General features: G+C 35.0%; 2 protein-coding genes across 3 annotated transcripts; one reads left to right on the forward strand and one right to left on the reverse strand.

The window, feature by feature from the left end:
* Positions 1 to 6,312: 6,312 nt before the first annotated feature.
* LOC130828191 (uncharacterized) lies at positions 6,313 to 9,591 on the forward strand. Its single transcript, XM_057694039.1, has 2 exons — positions 6,313 to 6,509; positions 7,805 to 9,591. The coding sequence occupies exon 2, from the start codon at positions 8,088 to 8,090 to the stop codon at positions 9,315 to 9,317; it is 1,230 nt and encodes a 409-aa protein (XP_057550022.1). The 5' UTR covers positions 6,313 to 6,509; positions 7,805 to 8,087; the 3' UTR covers positions 9,318 to 9,591.
* A 1,307-nt stretch (positions 9,592 to 10,898) lies between these two features.
* Positions 10,899 to 22,156, reverse strand: LOC130828192 (uncharacterized). Of its 2 annotated transcripts, none has more exons than XM_057694040.1 (11): positions 21,877 to 22,156; positions 19,373 to 19,537; positions 19,165 to 19,283; positions 18,745 to 18,819; positions 13,449 to 13,542; positions 13,309 to 13,368; positions 13,111 to 13,176; positions 12,920 to 13,018; positions 11,626 to 11,670; positions 11,438 to 11,540; positions 10,899 to 11,201 (listed from the first exon to the last, which is right to left on the reverse strand). In XM_057694040.1, the coding sequence occupies exons 1-11, from the start codon at positions 21,994 to 21,996 to the stop codon at positions 11,113 to 11,115; spliced, it is 1,035 nt and encodes a 344-aa protein (XP_057550023.1). In that variant the 5' UTR covers positions 21,997 to 22,156; the 3' UTR covers positions 10,899 to 11,112. The 2 variants fall into 2 exon arrangements, 1 of the variants encoding a protein (XP_057550023.1); XR_009047341.1 differs by lacking the exon at positions 10,899 to 11,201 and adding an exon at positions 11,818 to 11,944 and having other exon boundaries at positions 11,447 to 11,540; positions 21,877 to 22,106.
* Positions 22,157 to 22,610: the final 454 nt, after the last annotated feature.

The following is a 22,610-nucleotide window of genomic DNA, read 5'->3' on the forward strand; positions in this document are numbered from 1 at the left end:
GCATCAGTGTGAACACAAAGCCCACCTTCTAGGAAGGGTTTCAAAGTATCACTCTTCATGTGCAAGGGAGGTAAGCGGAAAACCTCAAAAAGCTATACATAAAGGCGAAGCCAATAAGCAAAGCTATCTATGTCAGAAGGACATGCTCAACTTGACAAGACAAGACCAAGAGTCAAAAACAAAAACAAATCCGGCCCAACAACACCTTAAACCTAAATAGTGGTCGAGGCCCAAGTCAGCAGCTATCATGGAGGTAAGCTCCGGACTTAAGAGCTGAAGACGTATCTAAGGATACAAAAAACATCAAAAGGGAGACAAAAGTTGTAGGTGAGCTTCACGCTGAATCAGATCTCAAAGACGCTAGAAATTTGAATTTTGTCTCTGAGGCGTCGATGACGTTGTCCACCACTAGTTTCACCATTGGTACTTTGTGGTTCCATACGACTTCATTTCTTGCGCTCTATATTGCATAGATGAGGTTGCAAAGAGTGGCCTCAAACTGTTTCCTTTTGTGGCGCCCTGGTTGGTTCCTCTTGAGGGTATCTTCCAGAGTCTCAATTTTGTTGTTGGTCTCATATCGCTCCTTTAGATAGGTTACACATTCTTGAATAAACCGACATTGGAAGAAGATATGGTTCACTGTTTCACTCTCCAATTTGCAGATCGGGCATGTGTCAGAGTCGACAACCCCAGCAAGCTTTAGGCGATGTTTTGCTTTCAGTCGGTTGTTGAAAGCTAACCAGGCTATGAACCTGCTTCTGGGGGTGGTTAGCCTATTCCAAACAATGTGGTTCCACCCGACTCTATTACCTCCTCCCCTGATGTCGTTGTAGACTTTTGCGATGGAGTATGTCGGTGTTTTCATCCATCTCAACAGCATCTCCTTAACCTTGCAAAGCTTCTTGACGACCCAACTGGAAGTGACGGGGGGATTGAACAGTATCCAGTTGCCTTCTTTCATGTACACTCCGTGAATACATTTCACCTAGAGGGACATGTGGAGGGTGCTAATGTGCCAAGCTACTTTACCCACAGCAGCTAGATTCCAAGACTCCAGATTTCGGATTTCGAGCCCCCCCTTCTTTCTTTGGTTTGCACACTTTCTCCCAGCTGATATTCTCAGGGTTCTTGGACTCTATGGAACCAGACCATAGGAAGGATCTGCAGATTGCATCCACCTGTCGGATGACCTTTTCGGAAGGATGACAGCTTGACACCAGTAATTAGTAATACTCATAAGGACGGAGTTCACTAGCTGGAGGCGAGCAGTGTAGGAAAGGTTTTTTGCATACCATACTCTTATTCGGGCTGTCATCTTATCTACCAAATACTCACAATCTGCGGCTGAGTACCTTTTTGAGGTGAGAGGCATCCCAAGATATTTAACTAGAAGGCTCTCAAAGTTGTAGTCAATGGTTTGCTCAGCCAGGCCTCTGAACTCGTTACTGACTCCTGCGAGGTAAATGCCTGATTTGGAGTTGTTTGCTTCAAGATATTACGAATAGTAAGGGGGATATTGGGTCTCCTTGTCTAACTCCTCTTTTTGCTTGGAATGTGGGTAGGGGGTTGCCATTGATAACCAAGGAAAACTGAGTAGACGTGACACATGCCATGACTCTCTCTGTGAACTTCCTTAGAAAATTGAGCGCAATCAATATTTCATGAAGGAAATCCCAATCTAGTGTATCATAGGCTTTCTTGAGGTCGATCTTCAAGAGGCAACTAGGGGAGCAATTCTTCCAACCATAGTGCTTGACTATATCTTGACATAGGAGGATGTTGTGGAGAATGCTTTTTCCTTCAATAAAAGCTCCTTGCATGGGGCTTATAATGAAAGCAAATACATGACAAAGTTTCCTGCAGATGAGCTTAGAGATACACTTATAGACTACATTGCAACAAGAGATTGGACGATAGTCACCTGGGGTGTTTGGTGTGGCAACCTTTGGGATGAGGGTTATAGCTGTTGTATTCTAAGATTTCAGGAGAGTGTCATTGGCAAAAAAGTCCCGAACTGCTTTCACAACATCTGTACCAACAATTTCCCATGCAGCCTTGTAAAAACCATTGTTGAAACCATCCAAACCTGGCGCTTTATCTTCTGGAATGCTCCATATGGTGTCTTTAATCTCGTCTGGGGTGAAGTTCAAATCAAGCAGATTCTGTTGGTCTTGGCTGAGAACGGGGCCACTATGTATCATATTCATGTTGATTCTCACTCTCTCCTTCATTTTACCTCCAAGGAGGTCTAGGTAGTAGTCCTGGAAGGCTACCTGAATTTCCCTTGGATCGCTAGTGGTACGATCTGGAAGGTGAAGAACATTTTTAGTACTGCACTTCCTGCGATGTTGAAGAGAATTATGAAAGTATCTGGTGTTGTCATCACCCAAAGTGAGCCACTTCAGTTTAGCTTTCTGTCTGAGGTCGGCTTCCCAGTCTCTCTTTAATCTCCTATAAGTCTCTAATTTCGAGCATTCAACATCGGCTAGGTGCTTGTCCCCTAGGTGTAGGTGGAGGTCCTCCTAGGCTTTTTGCATATCAGCTTCAGCTTTGGCCAAGTGCCCTGCTTCTGTGTTTTTGAATTTTGCTTTACATGCCTCCTTAATCAATCTGAGTTTTTGATCAAGGTGGTTTGGCTTCCCTGGCAAGTTAGTGTGCCATGTTGCTCGGATGGTTTCCATGAACTCTCTGTGTTTTCCCTAGTGATTGAAGAATTAGAAGGTTTTGCACGTTTAGGGGGTTCTAGAAATTGAACTAGCATCGATGTGTGGTCGAAGTCCCCCTCTGTAAGGAAGCAGACCTCTGCTGTGGGAAAAGAGCACTCCTAAGCTGGGTTTCCCAGCATTCTATCAATCTTGCTTAGAACTCTGGCCTCTCCTCTTTGCTTGTTTGACCAAGTAAAAAATCGCCCTGTACTTTTCATGTCGTGGATGTCGCAGCTCGCCATGCATCTTCGAAGAGGTTCAATTCCATGAAGACGTGGTTTTTGCCCTATCCTCTGGGGTGCAAAGATCTACGCTGGGCGCGGATGTGCGGGATGCGGAGTATTACGCGGGTCGCAAAGAAGCTTCTGTCTTGTAATAGCCTGGAGTGCATGCCGCAGAGTTCTACGCGGGGCACAGAGTAGTGCGTTTTGTGCAGGATTTAGTTTTTCCACGTTCTTTTGACGGGTACTTAGTTTTTTGGCCAGTTTCTTTGTAATTGTTAACCTAATTTCTTTGTTCTATGAGATATACTATATAAAGGCCCCATTGTCTTAGAATTAGGGATGCGTGAAACACAAGGTGAGGAAAACTAAGAGAGAAAAAGCTCGGAGAGCCATTGTTGTGGTTTCTCGTTCATCTTGTAATCTCCCAGTCTATAGTGAAAAGTTTATTCTTGGTGCCGGTGAATGTAGCTATCTCATTGATAGTGAAACACGTTAATTTCTTGGTGTGATTTCTTTATTGTTTGTTTGAATATTTATTACTTTCCGTTATTGTTTTTCGATCTTTGCTTCCGTTGTCGCACAACAAAACCAAACAGTACTTGAAAGTTGGTGATTTTGTGCTAAATTTGGTGAATTGTTTAGGTTCAATTGAGATTGAAATTCAAGAAGAAAGTGCACTTGCAATTTTGGTGATTTCTAGGTTTGAAATAGGCCTATGCAACGGACCGGATATGGGTCATGTTGAGCTCCAGTAGCAACATAATGGGCTTCACAAAATTGAAAACGGGTCAGGTTTATAAGGCCCGACCCAACCCGATCCGGCCTTTTTATCTTATATCTTAAAATTTTCTAAAATTAATCATTCACCGTAAACATGACTTTTTTTTACAGTGTTTGCAAGTAATACAAATAATATCACATTATAATTTTATCAATCAATGATACTGATACATCATCTGATTTACTCCTATGTGTTGCAAAATTGACCTCCCAATGCTTCTGAGCATTTGCTAATATCTTCTTCTCGTGATCATTAAGAATTTGTGAAGCACATCAGCCTCTTGAGCAAATTGATTGAAAATCATAGAGCAAAATCTGGGATGGAAACTGAGTTTGGATTAGGGTCTATTTACAACCATTTTCAAACTCTTAATCTAACCCTTATCTTTTAATTTTTATAAGTTAAATTTTAAGTCTAACCCTTTTGCAACCTTGAAAGATTGAAACAGTTAAGCAATTTAACAAAAGAAAAATAAAAAAATAAGCTTCGAGTAAATTTAATTTTAAAAATAAGCGTTTTTATGTCCGAATCTAAGGTTAGGTATGCTCGCAGTTATTAACTGCGAACAAAAAAATTGGTCAAAATTGTTTGTTCACAGTTAGTAACTGCGAACAAAAGGGAGGCAATGTCATAACGTTAGAAGGGACGAAAAAAGTTGAAGTCATGTTTTTTTTTTTGTTTTTTCCGTCCTTCTAACTTTATGACATTATCTCACTTTTGTTCGCTGTTATTAAGTGCGAACAAACAATTTTGACTTTTTTTGTTTGCAGTTATTAACTACGAATATACCTAACCTTAGGCACAAATATAAAAACGCTTATTTTTGGAATTAAGTTTACCCGAAACTCATTTTTTTATTTTTTTTAAAAATTGCTTAATTGTTTTAAATTTTCTTTCAACCTTCCCCATATACAACCCTTATAGTGAAGAAAGCTCATTTGCTCACGTTTAGTTAATTCTCCCGAGTGAAAGACAATTAAAAGGTTTCATAAGACATTTAAAAATGAAGATTCTAATTTAATGCTCGGGTTATGTATGGATGAAATGAAATCATTATAGTTTGATATGAAACACTAACTTGCAAAAACTAAGTGAAACTTGATTCATTTGACATGAAACTTGGTATACAACCCTACTCCTTCGTTCTCTAATGAAATTTCCACAAGAAATGTTTATGAGAATTAAGAAAAATAAAATCTTTTAAATAGTGGGTATATTATTTTATTAAATAATAAATTTGATAGAGAAAAAGTGAGAATCATAAACATTAAAAATATTAAATGAAAATTAGTGAAAAAATATAGAAACCTCAACTAATAAAAAATATTTTTAAAAGGTGGAAAACATGTGGGAACCATAAAAAATATAAAAATATTAAAATGAAGTTAGTGGAAGATATGTGGGGGATCATAAGCATTATTATAATATTAAAATGAGGATAAACAAGGTTATTTTGTCCAAAATTTGTGATATAAATAGATTGATTTTTTATGGGAACAATAATTGGAACATCCAAAAATAGAAAATGGGAATTTCATTAAGGAACAGGGAGAGTAGTTATTATAGTTTCGAAATTGTTAAGTTTGAAAAAATTGAAATGGTGTGAATTACGTGTTAAGTGTCGCTTTAAGGGCTTTTTAAACGACTAACTTGTAAAAACTAGTTCAAACTTAATTAGTTCAACATGAAATTCTAATTAGTACCCTTTATAGTTTTGAAATGGTGCGGCTTGAAAAATCAAAATAAATGTGGAATTACGTAATAAGTTTATATTTGAAGGCTTTTAAACCACTAACTTGTAGTAAAATAGTTTCAGCTAGTCTCTTGAGAGATCGTATCTTTAAGAAACGTATCTCAAGCCCAACCATTAAAGATTAATGCCTACTTACCGTATTCTTGATGCCTACTTACATTATCCTAAACGCTTACTTTTCATATTTTTAATTCCTACTTTCAATATCTTAAACGTCTACTTACTCTACTTACAATATTTTACAAAATATATAATTGGTCAACCCCATTAGAGATAGTCTCTCAAAAAGACCGTCTCTCACAAGAATTTCTGAAATAGTTACATTATTCTTAATGCCTTAGGTATGGCATTGATGATCATTATAAATAAAAGAGTGCAAGCATTGTAAAAAATCCCACCTGATGATCAAAATTCGATGAGATAGTTACTATGGTTGCACTTTTTTATTTATGGTGACTACAACTAAAAAAACTATATTTTACAATTAAAATTCATATAAAAATTTCAAGGTTACTTTTAATTAATAATTAAAAAAAACTGGCAACAAATATTTGTTTCTAGTAGCAATAAACAAGAGACTAATAAAAGAATAAAAAATGCCAACAAAAGAAGGCCATTAAACATTTTAAAAACAAAGAAAAAATCAACAATGCCAGCCAATAAGAAGATATTAGAAGGAGGCAGGGAGAACTTTCCGGGTGGAGAGGGGTATACCCCACAACAGCCTACTTATCCACGTGGCAACTCATAATTGGATAAAAGAGGTAAAACCATTCAATTACAAAACTACCCTTCCGAAGCCAAATAACAAAGTAGATTCGAAGCCTCCAAAACAAAAGGTTCGGGTACAACAAAGAAAACAGCTGGAGACAGGCTGTCAGCAACCCAGTTTCTCTCTACCCCTTTTTCCTCGTCCTCCTGTTTTAGTTTTCCCACTCTCTTCTTTCTTTCTCTCTCTACACAACCACTTTCTCTCTCTTCTTAACTGAGAAGACTTCAAGGAAGAAGAACGACAAAGCTTTTGTGGATCCTTATTTGACTAGCAGGTAATGTTTTCTAATTTGACGAGCGGATTAAATCTTTCTTTACATCTTCGATCTGATTTCGTCGTCTTCTTTTTTTGTTAAAATAGGTTTTTTTTTTGTACAATGTCTAAACCTAGGGTTTTTGTAGTTATGATTCTCTGATCTTTTCGCTGTTCTATTGTTATTTACTTGTTTATTTTTCTAACTTGATTTCTTATAATCAAGAGTACAGTAATTGTTATTTTAATTTTAGGAAGAAATTATATATATGGTGGTTATACTTTGAGAGTTTTCGAAGCATATTGAGAGAGTGATGGATAAATCATGATTTTTAAGTGAGGAGTTGTTGGTGGTGTATTGTGTATATTGCCGACGGTTTTCCGGAGGAATTCTGTATATTGATGAGAAATTTGAGGTTTGAATGATTGGATTGAATGGATGATAGTGGAATATTTGTTTTGATGTGAGCGATTCCGGCCTTGAGTTGGATTAATCCTCGTCTTTACTTTGATTAGCTGTTATGAGAAGAGTACGGAAGAGTTTTGCTGTAGAACTGATGGAAGATTTTGGTGTAGCTTTTTTAACGTGTGGATTATTATTAGCATAGAAGTAAGGAGTACTTTGTTGGATTGTTCTGAGATGTGAGAACTCAAGTGAAGATTTTTGCTGTAGAAGTAGAGCAATGTTTTGGATGTGGGATCATAGTGCATGGATTAGGGTTACCAAGGAGTAACGAGGATTTGTAGTTTCAAAAAAAGAGAGTTACGAGGATTTGTGAGTGCCAATGACTGGTGTATTTTGTCTTTGGTCCCAAGTTAATAAGAAGAATTTACTGTAATTCTGAATAAGAAAAGGCGCGAACAGGCTTTTGGGTTGAAGATACTGTATTTTCATTTGAACATTTGTATGTTTTTGATCGTGATAGCTCAAAAGCAAAGGTGTTATGTCAATTACATTATATTTGAGTATTGATTGATCTGCAAACTTATATGTAAGCTTGATTTAACTCCGAAGTGAGCTTATTACTTTGTTAAAGCACTTATGCTTTCCTTTGTGCTTGAACCTAATTTGGTTGATAAGGATGCTAGTAACTGCACCGTGATATATGTATATTTCACATTTGCTGACAATGTTGGTTCTCTGTCATCTGCTCAGTTTATTAAATAGTACTTAGATCATCTACGTCATAGGAAATTAAAAAGATTTTGCGATCTATTATTATGGACTTATTGTTTGACTCCTATTGTCGTTGCTGTTTTCTTTTGAAATGGTAATGCAGTTGATTTATACTTTTGGTTCATATATGTTTTGTTCAGGTGTTTTGATTTGAATCAAATGAAGATGCCTGTTTGATACACACTGACAAGAGAGCATAGGTTGATTGCTACTAAATTTTCATTCCATTGAGCTATACATCATTCTTGCCACCGAAAGGTCCTGGTAAATTTTACCCTGGTTACTGGTGCTGAAGGGTTTATGTCACTTGATGCTGCTAAAGTTGCTCAATCTCATATTGAGAAGAGAGCTTTGGCTTTATAGGAGGTCCTTTTGTTGTCTCCATGCTGGCGGAGAGCATGCGTGGAATTTGTTCTTCGGGTAATGCCCCTGACCAGTCAAGCCGTCGATGCACTCGGTGTGGTGACAATTTCTCTAGTGGTTTTTTTGGTAGTTTCTGGCCTGCTCTGCATACTATACTTACTGTACTTCCGTGCTCGTATTCAGAGATCTGAGTTACGTCTACTTGGTTACTTCAACGGACCTTGGATAGTTCGAATCATTCTTATTTTGTTTGGAATATGTTGGGGCTTTGGTGAAGTTGTGCGGTTAAGTTTCTTTAGAAGGAAGGGTAAAGTTTTTCATTCTCTAACGCAAAGATGGCAGGAAGACATATGCAAGTTATACATTCTATCGAATCTGGGGTTCACAGAACCATGCCTCTTTCTCATAATGTCTTTTCTCCTACGTGCATCCCTGCATTGGAGAGGGACAGGTATACTAAATTGGAAATGGAACTTCAAGACAATTGGTTATGTTCTGCTTTATTGCTTCCCCATCTTCATTTTGGATCTCCTTGTTGTCATAGTTGCCCCCAAATTCCGACATGGAAAGATTAAAGTACTGAGAAAATTGCCGGAAATATTTACCAGGGCATATTTGTCATCCAATGTATCTGACCAACCCGTTATTGCTTGCACTTATCCCTTGCTGTGTACAATACTCCATGGACTGTTTGCCATCGTTCTAACCACATACCTGTTGATTCTCGGGAGGCGAATGGTTGTTTCAGTCATCAACAAAGGGCTGCAGAGGAGAGTTTACATACTTATATTTGTAGTTTTAAGTTTCTTACCTTTGAGGGTTCTTTTGCTTGGGTTTTCAGTTTTGGCTAGGCATGAGCATTTTCTTCTTGAAGCTCTTGCTTTTTCAAGTTTTCTTGTGCTTTTATCTTGTATTGTAGTTGGTATTTTTATGCTTGTTTTCTTACCTGTCAAAGATTCTTTAGCCCTTAATAGGGGTCTGGGGTCGTGGGGTTTAGAGGGAGGAAGATTCTACACATCCGAGGACTATGCTGATTCTGTCTATCTTATTGCTGCTAATCAGAGTCATCTTGCGACCAGCACAGCTACTACGACTCTGGGGAGAAACTCGGATGCCTCAACAAAACGGGGTTCCATTTCATTCCGGACTATGGTCAAAGATGAAGCTTCTTCTACGGGTGGAGGTGTATACGAGGAAGAAATGAATACATTTTCCCCAGGCTTTAGGCTGTTGTCAACTTCGTCTCCTGGTTCCCCAGCTGCCCTACACATGAAACTTCCATCCTCGTAGTTTTGAGGGTCTAATTGGGGGAGAAGAAAGGCAGAAGAGAAGCTTTTTTTCTTAGTTCTCTTGTCTTGTTTAAAAGGGTGCTCTTTTGTAAGAGCTATTTCTGACAATGAATAAGGCTATCTGTTCATAGAACCAAGGAAATGCTTACCCCCTTCAGCTAGATAGATATCTTATTAATTTTTGTTTCTGCTTTCATTTACGTTTAATTGTTGTTAGTTGATGAATTGCTTGAACTGAAGAGTTTTTATTATATTTGTTCTTTTGGATGTTGAAAGTTAACAGAATGACTAAAATTCACTACAGTAATTATAATTAGTTATCTATTATGCTGAATAGTTTTGGATGAAGAGATTAGCAAGAGGGAAATCGTCAACTGAGACAATGGTGTTGAATGATTTGAGTTGTGCTGAATTTTTTGTTGTAATATGGTGGTGGCGGTGGCGGAGAAGGTGAAGAACTGAGGAAGAATGGATAAAGCAGCCATATTGTCTGAATGCTAACAGAAGGACATGGTGGACTAACATCCTGCACCGAATTAAGAGTTAAAAGACTAATTTAACTCTACAATTAAATGTGTTGTTTTGTCACTTTTTCTTTGGAAGGTAAGTCCCTTTCTTTTTAATTTGGATTTTGATGACTGAGATGCCTAGGAGGTGGGTGGAACTATGGAAAGGAGGAAGGGGACAAGTAGAGGTGTTCAAAATAGATTCGACGATTTGATATTTGTTTGCCTTAATAGAATTTGATTCTACACGACTTTAAATGATTTTACAATTATGTTGGTAGAATCTTATGATTCTAATTACAATAAAATTTGTAAAGGTAGAATCATAATATGATTTTACGATTTAGCGATCCAATTCTACAAATTTATTCTTAATTTTATTAATTTTTCTTATGTATCATCTTTCATTAATTTTTTATTCGATTTAACGATCCAACATCATCATTTTTAAAAATTAAATTTCTTCAATGGTACGAAGATTCAAAATAATTACTAATTGTTTTTTCATTTCATTCTAAAAAATGAAATGAATGTAACTTTAATTTATGAAATTAAACCTTTGAGATAAAAATATTATGACTACATAGCAAATTTAGATTTATTATAGAATCTTACAATCCTATGATTCGATTCTACCGATTCGATTCTACCCCTCTAAACTATTGTAATTAGAATCTCGATTTTTACAATTTTTGAAATCGACCTATTAATCCAAATAAACACCTCTAGAAGGATGGATGGTAGTAGGGAGGGGAAAAGAGAATGACTTTTGAATATTATATTTTACCTTTTTAGAATTTTTATTTCTTTTTTTTTTTGTTTTATAACTGACCCGAGTAACTATTACTATTGGACAACATTATTCTTGGGCAAGAGGTCAAATAGTTAAATTATTCAAAATTAATTAAAAATTAAAATTATTGTAAAAAAATCATTAAATATTGCATTATTTTTAGACAGTTTTCCTTTATAAAAGACTGTAGAAAAGGATGGATACTTGAAACTTCAAAGCCAGAGTTGAGGCCTTGATCATTAATCATTCGACAGTATCAACAGACCTGTTCATTCTCTACATATCTACAAACCAAGCTTTAAAATTTCATTAAAAATAATATAAAAAAGTATTTTGATACATAAACTATGAACACAAGCCTTCAAATCAATAACTTCTCTTTGCTTGGAATATTCTCCACAAATATCGCTCAGCCTTTCATTACGATCACAGAAACACTAAGCTCTTAGTTAATTACCAAGATTGATGGGAAAGTTACAAACAAATTTAATCGATGACTAACGTTCACGATTGATGAAACGAGATACTCTTTCTATTTCCTTCATGATCATTTCCTTTTCCTCTTCAAATTGTTCATCCTCGGTACCTATGAAAACAATCAAGTTAATGCAATTAAATTTGGGAACTTCAGAATACATCATCATCATGCCTAATGTATCCTGCTCATAGAAAAACTATGATCAGGATCTGGGGAGGGAAGGAAGACGACAACTCATACCCATAAAGAGAGTGCGGTCAAAGAGTCCCTCGGCACAAGAAAAGAACTTCAGAATACGCCTCATCCATATTATTATACATTAGGGTGAAAGGAATACGTCTAACCTTTTCCGACAGAAAGATTGCGTAAAAGATCTAACAATTTCTCACAATTTTTTGCCAAGATGATTTTGATTTCATGTGTCTTGTTAGGGTTTGCCACAAACACCTGAAAGATAAATAGTGTATCAGGATTGATGACCACCACAATAATACAGAAAGCAAATGTAAATTCCAAAGACAAAAATAAGCACCTTGAATATGTGGAAAGCAGAAAGCTGGATATTTTTACTTGAATCCTGTTCAAATAAAAAAATAATTTATACAAATTAACTTCAATCATTGATCATTAATTTATAAAATTACTAATATCAGATCAGCTTATAATTTCGATGCGAGAACAGCCACAGGGTCTATGTATAAAACACTTGCAATAAATGCCGAACCTTCGTCAACAATCTGATGGATGTCTAGGTTTGTCTTATACGAATTAACCCCATCACTCGCTAGCTCGGTTGCTTAGAGATTGCACCATTGACCAAAAATGCGATGTTTTGTGTTCTGTAGAACGATCTACAATGGATGGATATTCTAGCAGATTGACACATTTTACAATCAAGCAAACAGAGAATAACATCTACCTATTTTAGCTTGAGCTTATTCGAAAGGAACAGAATGTAAGCCATGGCATGATGGCATAAAATTAAAGTGGCTAAACATTTTAATCGGAAAGAATGTTACTAAAAGCATGCAGAATCTTATAAAATTAGCTTGAATCATGGCAAAAAGGTGAAAGTAAAACCACTTGCTGCTACATGCATAGCACTAAAAAGCAAAAACTCTAGTCTTAGTAAACAGTTAAAAGTCACCCCTTTTTTCTATGACTGTCTAATTAGCTTTTCAGGCACATTAACAAAAGTGAAGTAAACAAGTTCCAATAAAACAATGCATTGAATGTATAGAAACCAGAAAGAGGAGAAGGGGGGGGTTCAGAAAAGAATCAAGGAAAAACATCACACAATAAAACGAGGACGCTTGCTACAAGGAGTATTTCAAAACCAACGCAATAATAAATATATATACATGTCTAATATATGCAATTGCCCGCCCATAATATCAACTATGGGGGTCAAACAAAAAATAAGAGGGGCCATGACACTTTTTGCTAAAGGTTTTTAATTTTTTTTTACAATTTTCTTAAGAAATTCATTGTAATTTATACTTTACGGTGGGGCCTGGGCCATAGTGTAGAAATACAGTTAACAATCGCGATCGCGGTAACGGAACGATAATGCGGTAATGGGAGTGATGTGGTTAGCGTAACGCCTAAATATTGGTTCAATCATAAGATGTCCCTTTGTACGACCCAAAACGCGGTTTTTTCACACCTTTACAACGCGGGAAATATTGGTTCATTTGTTTTGAAAACCTTTGCAACGCGACCGATGCGATGTTACCTTGTTTTACACTATGGTCCAGGCGCTCCCATGTCTAGGTTGAACATAAATCAACAATGGACATTAACAACCAAAATTTTAAACTTAATACCTTAAGTAATGTCATGATGACTTTCAGGTAACGTATTTCGAGGATGTATTGCTTCATAATATGTGAATTTGGTGGCTCCAAAAGAAAATCTGAGAGGAGCTACTATCCATCAACAGCAAACTTTTAGCATGCAAACAGCACAAAAATTCTTAATTATGTTCAAAATTCAGAGGAAAAATTACACGACGAACCTTAAGTGATTGTCTTCTTGTCACATAGTTCTCTGATGTCAAAAGCTTTTCGTACATTTCAAAGAACTAAAAACGATAGAAGTTGACTAGAATGAATAGTTAAATAACAATGTAATTTAAAAGGTCCCGACTTACCCCTATAAATGCTGGACAAAATCTTATTTACGAGAGCAATCGGAAGTTGAAACACAACCCTACCTCATTATAGTGAGAAGTCAGATAATCAGCAACTTCTTTACTATGTTTAGTAAGCAGATCCTGCCATAGATTTTTGTTAACAGTCACAAAGAAGCAGAAGTTCATACACATGTGTAGACAAATGCCAACTCATTAATCACCTTGAATGTGGTGAATGCATCGGACGCAACATCAAAGTTGGGAAGCTCTACATACTTGAAGAACAACTCAAAGCTGGTGGACTCTAATATATATCTGAAAGAATACTATAAAAAAGATACCTCAGAAAAAATCTTTGAAAAGGACCTGAAACCGATTGCAAAGGAAATTTGTTTTTTTTTTTTTTTTTTGAAAAAAACCTGATAAACACCAAATGTTGTAAGGAACAAGTTAAAAACCAAAGCATATCAATTAGCATCACCTAAGAAACCGCAGGTCATCATCTTGGCTACTCATAGAGACATAAACATGAAGGAGCAAAAACCAAAGAACTTGTAGAAAAGGAAAGGAGGGTATTGTGCATGGTTAGCCCGAAGGTCTACAAAGAGGCATGCAAACTAATCAAGTTGAATAGGTTGAAATAACCTGTTGTGTGGGAAGTTTTGGTATTAATTTACTTTCAAAAGACGCAACAACATATCTTATTTGAGCAAACTTTGTCTAGCATTTGAATCTAATACCAAGGTAATCGCATGAACACAAACTGCGATTACAATATGCTCTATTCCACAGGTACGACTCAAAGCAAGTAAAAAAAGGAAATTTAACTTCTAATTTTCAACCCATGCTCCTTCGTTTTTTCCTTTTGCATAGTGCCCACTGCCATGACTATTCTAAAAGATTTTAGGACTCGATCATTGTAAAAGCAAGACAATCATATAAAGAAAGCCAGGAATCAAAGAGCATGGGCTTGAAAAGACACATTTATTGTTTAGAAAACACCATACACGTAACACTGATGCAGCCTAAAGGAGTCGCCAGGTGATGCACCCAGTGAATGAAACATTAAGACTTTAACAGCCAGTCAAAAACTGTCGCTGCTCGCTACAAGCTTTTATGCCTACTTCAGCCAGTGGCGGATCCAGGGTTCAAAGTCCCCTAGGGCACCAACGAATTGACGAAATTTTGTCAGAGGTTCGTTTGTAAAATTAACAACTAAAATATTTTTTATTTCGGAAAAATGACTTATAGAAACGCAATAATATCAATACAAAGCCAAAGCACTATAAAAGGTAACGAAAGAACTACAATTGTTCAAATTTACAATGAAAACATAGTCCAACAAAATGAAATATAAAGTAACGAACAAAGTACAATTGTTCTCGCCTAATTTTCATATATTGGAATCAATGTACAATAGCATCAATTATTCAATTATTCAAAAAATATAAACAAAAAAAAATCAAGAACTATTCAATCATTCAAGATTAACAAATACATTTACATTGTAACAAAATTATTCAAAGAACATAAAAAAAAATCAAGAAATAACATTCTAAAAAAAATTCAAGAATCAAGATTAAGATAGATCATCAAGATTCAAGATTAAGATTAAAGATTAAACCATAAAGATTAAAATTCTGATTTTGTCATTTCATTTTCGAAATTTATCATCAAAACATGATTTATTTCACAAAAATAATTGCAGGAAGAAAATTATACTTGCAGGGAGTAGCATAAGTCATCAGGTGTGCATTCATTGCTTTTGAACTTTCCCTTAGATGCAGATTCAATGAAGCTCAATATACCACTAAAAGAAACATCTATTCCCTTTACTGCATATGGAAGATCTATAAATTTTTCCCCTTTCTTAGAAAGTTGTTTAAGAACAAAATAAGGAAATCAATTTTAGGTTATGAAATCAATTTTAAGGTTTTGTTTAGGCTTAAGGACGTGAAAAAGGAGACCACTGGGCAGCGGCAGGTGGCAGGGATGGACGGCCTTCGGCAGGTGGCTGGCTGGAGGTGACAGTAGCAGGTGGGCGGCGGCAGCAAGTGCAGGCGGCAGCAGTTGTATTTAGAGTTTTATTTTTTTAGAGAGAGAATTGAGTATATTTAGGGGTTTTCATTTTCTAAAATCTTGAGAATGAAAATCGCGTTTCACCCCCACTTTAGATTTTTTTTTTAATTTCGCCTGGGGCACGTGCCCGGAGAGGCCCATACATAGATCCTCCTATGACTTCAGCATATGAAGATGAAACCTTTCATACCATGCATCTTTGATTTCATGATCATAGTGCAAAATCTCGATGTTTGAGGGAGAAACATTTTTCGTGAGAATGTGGATTGTCTTGAAGTTCCATCGGCCTATATTTCGGTTAGGGTAAACTCAAAAACCTCTATAGTAGATCGTGATACGATAAAGTGGGCTATGTTTTTGCAATATTATCTAGATACGGAATTGTGGAGCGTAATGCTCCCAAGACCCAAATACATCTACTTTTCCATTTGAACAATTCAAAACCAACATGAGCCATGGCAACAGTGCCTTAATACAAAATCATGTTGCAATTTAACTAAAAGAGATTGGAAAATATCCTAGTACCAAGTGCCGTGTAGTTAAGGCAAGAAAATGTTCACATGTAGAATCTTGTTCTCTAACATGTGGTCTCTCCATGCATGGAATGGAATGCACAACTCGGGAACAACATGCACTTATGCCTTTGACTGCTTTGAAGGTTTGGAGTCAAGATTTCTTTTCTCATAAAACTAGATACACCATTTTACAAGTCGGTACCAAAACATCAGATCAACCATGCACAACTTTCAATAAGGCATATATTACGAACCACTTTTGCAGTCGATGTAGATAGTTTTGCAATTAAGCATCATCAATATTGCAAATGAGAAAACCTCAAAAGCCTTTATGATACAGTCACGATGCAGTGATGTTTGATAGATTTGAGTCAGAATTTGCCACATCGGTTCCATGGGCAAATCATGATGAGTTTATTGATTCAATTTGTTGTGTCACCTATAAGGCTAGTCTTTTGGGATAAGCCCTCTCGTCAGATGTATAACATTGGTATCATAACCAACTCGAAGTGGTTGTATGGATTAAGCTACCCTAAACCAACGTGGTCATGTAGGCAGCTAATAAGACTTGTCCCATGTCGATTGTGTGGGCAACTAATGAGAAGTTTGTAGATCAAATGGACTTTCTCACCTACTAGGCTAGTATAATGATCTCTCTCGCTTCATTGTCGATATGTCGCAATATGGTTGTTACCCTCTCACAATTCCTCAAGAGTCAACCTATCATGGTGTTAGCTTAGATGTAATTATGTTTGTTACCAACAAAATAATTATGTTGGTTACCTACAGAATAATTGTGTTGTTTGTAATTAACAAAATTAGTCATGGATCAAGTAAAGCATGAGGCACATAAAAGGATTGTCATAACCTTATTTTACAATTCTACTACAACATATCTATTTCCATGTCACACCAACGCATAAATGATTTACATCAACTTAGGCATCATTTAATTTGACTCTCATTTTTAAAGGCGAAATTTTCTACGAATACATTTTTTAAGGGAAACATAAACGTAGACTAGTTTTTTCTTTTTGTTCATTGTATAGTTATAAATTACCGAGAGAAAAAAAAAAACTTGATATTAAAGGGGGTTATATGCATGGGAGGAGGGGAAAAACATGGTAAGGAATGAATGAAAAATGAGGCCAACAATAGGAAAATGTTCTCAACTTCATTTTTAACTAGCGAAAGGTTCATGGGAAAATTATTTTACATTTAATATTAGTAAAGTAAACGAAACTACACCTAAAAGAAAGTTAGATGTATAAAAAGTTATCCTTCCACTACAACGTGCCTTATTCCCTCAATTGTTTTTAGCTCAAAACCACAAGCAACTAGTGGTTTCCCCAATTATAATCTCTAAAACCAACTCTTGGCTACCCTATTCCCTTAATTGTCCATAGAATTATGACCATAAAGGAACTAAATAAGTCGATAATCTCAAGCAAGGTGCGATGCCTCCTAAGAAGATATGTAAGTTCATTTGTGATCAAACACGTAACAAACTCTCAATGAAAACATTATGCCATGTTAAAGTCTCCTCTATCCCTTCAAATCCCACAAATCATGTTGTAAAAATCCAAACCCATAAAAGAGCAAACTCAAGACTCATGCAAAGCAAATGAGACGATGTCACTTCACAATGAAGAAAGATAAGTATCATAGTTCATTAGTGGCTAGACAAAGCATATATATGTTTGAAAGCCAAACCAGATCTTTAGTTTCAAATATAAATCAACTAGTAAAACTCCTATCAAACAGCATTTAGACAAAAATTATCATACCTAAAAAATGATTTTACCTTTCCAATGCAATTGGCTACAGAGCAAAGGAGTAACTTTGGAGAAAAGGTGAAATGAAACATTTAAGACTTAAACAAAAAGGTCACCAGTAAATAACTCACAACACCTAAGCTTTCACTGCTCATATAAAGAATTCCAACCTTAAACACCAAAACAAAAATATAATTTTTCATTGTCATTTAGAGGCATGAGCAAGTCAAAATCCTAAGCATTTTATACAAAAGGAATTAAATGAGCATCATGGGGGCGAAAAGGCATAATGATGGTGGGAATTGGGTAGAAAAAGCTATTCTTATTTTCCATGTATCCTCTAGGACCTATAATTATAATTCTTACTTCTCATAAAGACAAACTTTTAAAACGGTCATATGTCAACCTTGAGTATACCTTACCCAGACAAAACAAACTATATCAGTTTCTAATAACAAGACGACAAAGCAACATGGATGCAACCATTTTCAAACTAATGTACTTTCTAAGAGACTAGCCTCTTAAAATCCCAATTCCAAACTATGCTCCAACATATCATAATCAACTTCAAAAGACGACTTATCTTTTCACCACCGAATCCCATGCCAAATAAAATCCTTCACTAAATTTAATAGTTTCGGGTTGACGAGTTCTTAAAAGTGTGAAATAATAAAATTTTAAAAGGTATGACATAGTAAAGGTGATATGTTTAATTGTTATCAGATATTAGTAGAATGACTTCATGAGCTACATCCATTAAAAGGAGACTATGTAAAAGATGACCCACAGGCCACTCATCATATTAATTTTCATGTTACAAAATAAGAGATGGCTTTGAAACCACTTAACAATCCTCAAAAAAGTGGGGATTTAAGGAAACATCAAGTTCTCGCCTCGCTCCCAACCTACATATAACAATGAATAAATCCCTCTTCACCTTGCTAAGCAACATCCTCCTTACGACTAAATATAATTATCATATTGGATATGAAGTCCATACATTTCCATATCAAATCCTCTTTCCCCTACTCCGCCTCTATCTCCTTTAATTATTAATCTAAAGAATTTAATTAGATTTAAAAGAAGATAGTTAGCGGAACCGAAAACAAAAAAGGGAAACAGGTAACCAAACGACATGAAAATCTTACTTTGCAAGTTTTGGAAACTTGATGCATTCTCTCAACATGTTCCCACCGGTCAAGGCAGCATCTTTGTTATCATAGCTGCTCCACAAAGGTAACATAAAGCATCATAAGTGAATGAGAAAGTAACAGAATTTCTTAACCAACGAAGCTACAAATTTGTTGTAATACAATTAGATCATCTATTAAAAAACTTCTACCAAGATAAGATGTTGCCGTCCAAAATCATATTGGAGAGTGCCAAATTGTGCCACAAGAAGCCTAGATGTACTCCGAATGGAAGATAAGAAATAAGAGCTTTTTTTTCAAGAATTACTCACCAGCTTGAGCAAACTTTTTTTTTTTGAAAAAAAGGAAGGAAATTGACGGAAGCACACAATTTAAGAGATGGAAAAAACAAATTAATAAAGCTCCATCAAAACTTACCAAACAACAAGGAAGTCAAGCAACTCCAAATGATTCTCAATGTATTCTAAACAGCAATACATGTTGTCCACTTGTTGCTTCAACAACACTGACCAACATAAGACTAAATCTTTCCTTGCCTGCCCATGTTTAATGGTAAGTGAACAAACCAAGGGAAATATAATCCAATCCAACATCAGTGAGCCATTGAGATTAAACCATGACTTACTTGCCAACCAAAAACATGTAGCTTGTGAATTAGAAGAGGAATAACATCTTCCTTACATGTTTCAAGCGTAATCTGTAGAATCTGATCTGTGCTTGGTTCAGATTCACCATCTCCACAAAGCATCAACCTCATTGTCGAAAAGTTTTTTCCTACTTCTTCCAATGCCTATATGAATTTAATAAGAACTCTGGTAATTAGTAGTGGAAGAAAGCTAAAAATTGTAAAAGCAATATTTCCAAATACATCTTTCTCGAAGATTCAAATGCAATTCTCACAAACAAACAACTTAAGAAAAATAACAATGAGCAAGGGGAATTATCCTAACGCCAAAAAATCACACAGTGATGACAAAAAATAATTATATACAAAATATAAATTCCAATTGACTTTATTAATCCAACAGCACCATTCTTATCTATACAACTTTAACATGAATGACAAACTCAAACAACTCTAACATCAATGAGAAACTCAAAAGCAAATGATATTTTAGGTCATGGTTAGAATGTGCCCCAATCATATGTCATCCGACTCTCTCAAGCATTTCTCTTCACTTGAAGGGCATGCATGACTATCAAATATAAAACTGAAAACGGTGAAATGATCCCTACCATAAAAAAACATAAAAACACAATGGTGAAATGATCCCTTCCATAAAACACATAAATAACACACAAATCCTCAATGAGATGGCCTCACGGTAATACCATCTCTATTGGACTTGTCTAATGTACACTTACAGTCTTAAAGTGATTACTTATAACCTTAAAGTGATTGTTAACAATATTAAGTGACCAATTACATCTTAAAGTGATTCCTTACAATTTTAAATTGATTACTTTATAATCTTAAGTGATTACTTATAACATTAGTCATCACTTACAATCTAAAATTGATCAATTATAACCCTAAAATGATCACTTTTAGATTAGATGTAGAACCCAAGACATGTCTATATCAATACATCAACAAAATTAGTAGAATCCAAGACATTTACCTAACATGCAAACATGTTTATGTCAATACATCAATAAGACTAGGACCCAAGACATTTACCTAACATGCAAACAAGAACCCAATGAATGTCCTTATTGTATTCGCACAAGACCAAATCTACTATCAATCATCTAAATCAATTGACTTTCACAATTTAACTTCCAAGTTCCAAACTTCCAATCATGTCTATTGCCACCCCAAGTCCCCAAGATAACACTAAAATACAATTCTTATTGGGATAGTAGCAAAGAACTAAAGCTTCCTCTTATTACTTCAAAGTTTATAGCCCCTTCATTATTAGTATGCAAAACAAGATTTAAAGTGTACAGATGATTTCACAAATCACATAATTTTGCCAGGTTAAGATATGTCTTCAACTCTTGATGTATCAACCAACCCATTGAGCAAAATCAAACAGGGTAATCAGAACATATCAAAAGATCAGCTCCAATAGAAAATTATAAGATTAATATAAATAAAGCCAAGCAATGAATGAGCCAAATCATATAGATTGCCAAGCTTATCTACCTTCAACCCCAAATGAAGAAAAAACCAGTTTTTTTCTTTCTAACGCAAATGCAATGTTTAAAGAAAGCCAATGTGACCTCCAAAAACCACAAGCATCCTAATTAAATTCGTAAATGGATTTCATATGAAGGAAATGCCACTGAGAATATTGGGTTTCAAGTTCCAACAAACAGAGCATAGACAAACAAAACCGAGTCTTATCAAAAGTTCACAAACCAGGGATAATTTGGCAACAAATCAATAGAACAGAAACACAAGCAATCATAAATCTACCGAACAAAATTATCTGCCCATTTGCATCATGTGAAAGTAGACTATCTTACATTCACATAAACAAACCATAAGCTTTAAAATCCAGTAGCTCTAATATTTCAAAAAAAAAAAAAAAAAAAAAAAAAACATTTATATTGAACATTCAACCAATTACAACAATGCCAAATCATCTAAAAAATTAGGGTCGGCCGCATGAACTACTATATCATTCCGGTGGTCGTCACATGAATTCCCTTTCATATTGTCCATCCTTTTACATTAAATCCCCTAAAAATGTAACTTTCTATCTATTTTACCATTTTATGATCTAAATTTACAAGATCCATCTGTAAACAGTCATAATGTATAAATGAATTCCCTATCATCAACCAGCTTACCCCTGATATTGATCCTTAAGTACAACCAGATTTAACATTCAATTCAAAAAGATACAAAAAAAAAAATTCTCCCAATCTCTTTACCTGACAAAATGCCCATGTGAAAATGCATCAAAATCAAAAAGCCCACATGAAAATGCATCACAATCAATGTACAATAGAACACAAGTACATCAAAAGAGGAAAAAAAAAAAAAAAAAAAAAAAACCCAAATTTGGAGGAAAGGAGAAGAAACAACAAAGATGAAATATTTTATAAAAATCAAGATTAACCCAGTTGATAATTGTTAAAAGTATCAATCACAGAAAAAATAAAAAAAAAAGTAAAAACCTTTTCAAGAGCTTTAACTTCGACAACGGTAGCAGTATCAAGAGCCAGGAGACTATCTTTGGTAGACCTAACAACCTCCTGAGGAGTTTTAGAGCGAGCTTTAAAGAACGAGAATGACATTTTCGATGAATTTCTCTCTCTTCTTCTGTATGAAGCGCCGATGGTTGGAAATCAACTGCTTAATTGTCAGGGAGAAAAGGGAATGTCAAATCAGGGTGATGGGACATATATCTTCCGTTGATTAATCCAAGCTACTTAAATTTATTCCTTTAGAGCTTACTCATGAAAAAAAAAAAAAAAGTCATCTTACTATTTCATAATTTTTCTCTCTCTTAAAATTTTATTTTTCAACCTAATTTTATTAATAATGATCTCTTTTAAAAGGTCATCATCCTCTTTTTTTACTTTTTTTCTACTCCACCATAATTTTTCTCTCTTAATTTATCTAACATTTATCTTTATTTTTTTATAATAATATTTTCATGTATAAAGTTAATATAATTTTTTATTTGATTAAAATAGATCTACTATTTTATAATTAAAAAAAATTATTCTTTTAATAAAAATAATATTTTTTAATAAATATAAATATAAATATAATTTTTAATAAATATTTTTTAATATTTAAGAAAAATTCGTTAACTTCAAATAAATATTACAATACACATACATAAAATAAATACACAAATTAAAAAACTAAAATTTTAAATGATACATTAATTGCGGTTCTCTCC

This window comes from Amaranthus tricolor, chromosome 12 (assembly GCF_026212465.1).
Source record: "Amaranthus tricolor cultivar Red isolate AtriRed21 chromosome 12, ASM2621246v1, whole genome shotgun sequence".
Classification (NCBI taxonomy): domain Eukaryota; kingdom Viridiplantae; phylum Streptophyta; class Magnoliopsida; order Caryophyllales; family Amaranthaceae; genus Amaranthus; species Amaranthus tricolor.

What these genes read in the sequence shown, in the direction of transcription:
- LOC130828191 (XM_057694039.1), top strand. Translation starts at nt 8,088, where the DNA reads ATGCCCCTGACCAGTCAAGCCGTCGATGCACTCGGTGTGGTGACAATT.
- LOC130828192 (XM_057694040.1), bottom strand. Translation starts at nt 21,996, where the DNA reads ATGTCATTCTCGTTCTTTAAAGCTCGCTCTAAAACTCCTCAGGAGGTT. An exon ending in TACATGTTTTTGGTTGGCAA is followed by an intron (nt 19,284 to 19,372) that starts GTAAGTCATGGT and finishes AAACATGGGCAG; the next exon opens with GCAAGGAAAGATTTAGTCTT. An exon ending in TCATCATGACATTACTTAAG is followed by an intron (nt 11,671 to 12,919) that starts GTATTAAGTTTA and finishes TTATTTGAACAG; the next exon opens with GATTCAAGTAAAAATATCCA.